The 2797-nt window shown below is 41.2% G+C and overlaps 1 protein-coding gene across 1 annotated transcript; it reads left to right on the top strand.

The window, feature by feature from the left end:
* Positions 1 to 1265: 1265 nt before the first annotated feature.
* Positions 1266 to 2712, top strand: LOC104806043 (the record flags this gene model as incomplete). The annotated part of the gene is made up of 1 exon (XM_010530764.1): positions 1266 to 2712. A coding segment is annotated over exon 1 (1447 nt), but the record flags the coding sequence as incomplete, so codon positions are not given.
* Between the last annotated feature and the right edge of the window lie 85 nt (positions 2713 to 2797).

Below are 2797 nucleotides of genomic sequence, written 5' to 3'. Positions count from 1 at the left end.
GTTGTCGGTAAGCTCATCTATCTTACGATTACACTGACCTGATTTGAGTTTTGCTGTGCATCAGGTTAGTCAATGGATGCACGCCCCAACTACAACACATTGGCAAATGATAGATCGCATACTCAAGTACTTGAAGGGCACCCCAAACAAAGGCTTATGGATGAGAAACAATCAGCATACGAAGGTCATTGGATACTGCGATGCAGATTGGGCAGGAGATAGGACGGACCGAAAATCAACCACCGGATATTGCACATTCGTTGGAGGGAACCTGGTCACTTGGAAGAGCAAAAAGCAGACCGTTGTGGCGAGATCAAGCGCAGAAGCAGAATATAGAGCTATGGCAAACACAACAAGTGAACTCGTATGGCTCAAACAACTCTTGGAGGATCTCGGGTTTGCTTCAACCAAACCTATACCACTTCACTGTGACAATCAGGCAGCTTTACACATTGCAGCCAACTCCGTATTTCATGAGAGGACAAAGCATATCGAAGTAGATTGCCATTTCATTCGAGAGAAGATCGCAAATGGTATCATTTCTACAATGTATACAAGAAGTCAAGATCAGCTTGCGGATATACTCACAAAGGCGACTAGTTCCGTTGCTCTCAACAAAACTCTCAACAAGATTGGTCTTACCGAATATCGCCGACCAATCTTGAGGGGGAATGTTGAAGAACAAGGAGCAATCAGCAAACACTCGGATTCTAGCAGAAGGACTCAAGCAACTGAAGACTCAGATTCAAAAGGAAGCTTTGGAGAAAACGAAGACTTGGTTACAAACAGAAGGTTCGAAGACTTGCAAGCAAGGAAAGACTTGGATTCTATTGGAGGCTTTGGAGAGATACAATCTGGCCGTTTGGGAGCATAATTCCAGCAGTGATTTCGAACTCTACAACATGGAAAGGCAATCAGATTACAAGAGGCATATTTCCTCTTTTTTATTATATTCACACACTACTTGCCTTGTACATTACCATTAGCATATTTGGTTTCCTTTACTATATCTGTACAGATTATGCATATAAGAATGTATGTATTCATGAGAATAATAAGAATTGAGTAACCTAACCTTCTGGTTACACTTTCTTCCAATTTCGTGTTCTTCTCTTCTCTTAATCATAAACTCGATTCTCAGCAAGTTTAGCTTGTTTGATCAACCTTAGCTCAGATTTCTTTATGGTATAAGAGCTCTAAGGTCCAAAATCAAGCATTTCTCATTCTTTTTCCGCATCAAACTCTGAAAAATCTCGTTTTCTGCCATGGATACTGCATTGAAACCAATTCCTATCACCCTTAATGGTGAAAACTACTTCTATTGGTCGAAAGCAGCCAAAGCTACACTCAGTAGCAAAGGTTTGTGGAATCATACCATCGATGACGGCTTCAGTTCCTCTCACCAAGTTGAGACACAAGAAGGCATTCCCGTGCAAGGTCTGCAAACACAACAAGCTGCTCAAAAAGAAAAGGCAAAATGGCACCAAGAAGACCAGTTGGCATTGGTCCTTTTGCAAGGTTCTCTTGATCAGAATGTGCTTCAATCCTTCATTGCCCTAGATTCAACCAAGGCTTTGTGGGACGCACTCAAGGAGGTTTACGGTAATCTCTCAAATATTAGCCGTATTTATGAAATAAAAAAGAAGTTGTCTTTGTTGCAACAGCAAGGCCGGCCTTTCAACAAAGTTCAAGGAGAATATACATCTCTATGGAACGAATTGGAAGAGATAAGGCCTGTCACAATGGATCCCAAAATCGTTGTCGAGCGTGCTGAAGAGGATAAGGTCTTTGGATTGCTTCTTGCTTTGGATGCATCATTCAATGACTTGGTGTATCATCTCCTGCGTCAATCCAAACTACCACCATTCTCTGAGGTATGTATGATGATTAAACGCGAAGAAGGCGGTAGGAATCTGTTTTCAGGTTCTCTTGAGATGGCGCACTTCACCAAGAAACCGTTTTCTCCACTGTCTACACCGAGAGAGAAACGGTCTTTCCTATGCGATCATTGCAAGAAGCCTGGTCACACAAAGGAGCGTTGTTGGATTCTCAACCCGCACCTCAAGCCATCTCGCTACAAGGATCATCCTCCGACCAAAGGGGTTGCAATGTCTGCAGGCAATACCATCTCCTCTGCAGGCAATACTATCTCCTTCACTCAAGATGAATTCAAGCAATTTGTTCTTGCCATGAAGGAGAAGGATACTGGTAACTTTTCTTCTATCTTAACTCCTCACATAGTCATCGATTCAGGAGCAACAACACATATGTTCAAGGATAAAAATCTGTTCTATAGTATTGAAAAATCATATGGTGTTGTTACTGTGGCTAATGGTAAGTTTGTTCCTATTGAGGGACATGGCATTGTTCGCATGTTTGGCAAGGAATTTTCGGCATTATATGTTCCTGAATTTAGTACTAATCTTTTATCTATCCCTAAGTTAGTTCAAGATTCAAACTGTCGTGTTGTGTTTGATACTAATGGCGTACTCTTTCAGGATATTAAGTCGGATCATACTTTTGGCAAAGGAATAAAGAAGGGCAACCTCTACTATGTTGAAGATTTTCTTTGTTTTTCTGATTCTACCTTTCATGTTTCCCATTCACTATTGCATGCTAGATTAGGGCATCCTCATAATAAGGTTTTAAAGTTACTTTTCCCACAAGTTAAAGACATTGTAGTTCCTGGACATTGTAAGGCTTGTGTGCTTGGTAAACATTGCCGTGCGGTTTTTTCCCATTCTTCAACAGTTTACAATAATGCTTTTGAGTTGGTTCATTCTGATGTATGGACTTC

Source organism: Tarenaya hassleriana, unplaced genomic scaffold, assembly GCF_000463585.1.
Source record: "Tarenaya hassleriana unplaced genomic scaffold, ASM46358v1 Cleome1126, whole genome shotgun sequence".
NCBI classification, from domain to species: Eukaryota; Viridiplantae; Streptophyta; class Magnoliopsida; order Brassicales; family Cleomaceae; genus Tarenaya; species Tarenaya hassleriana.
This window is presented reverse-complemented; position numbering and strand designations above follow the sequence as displayed.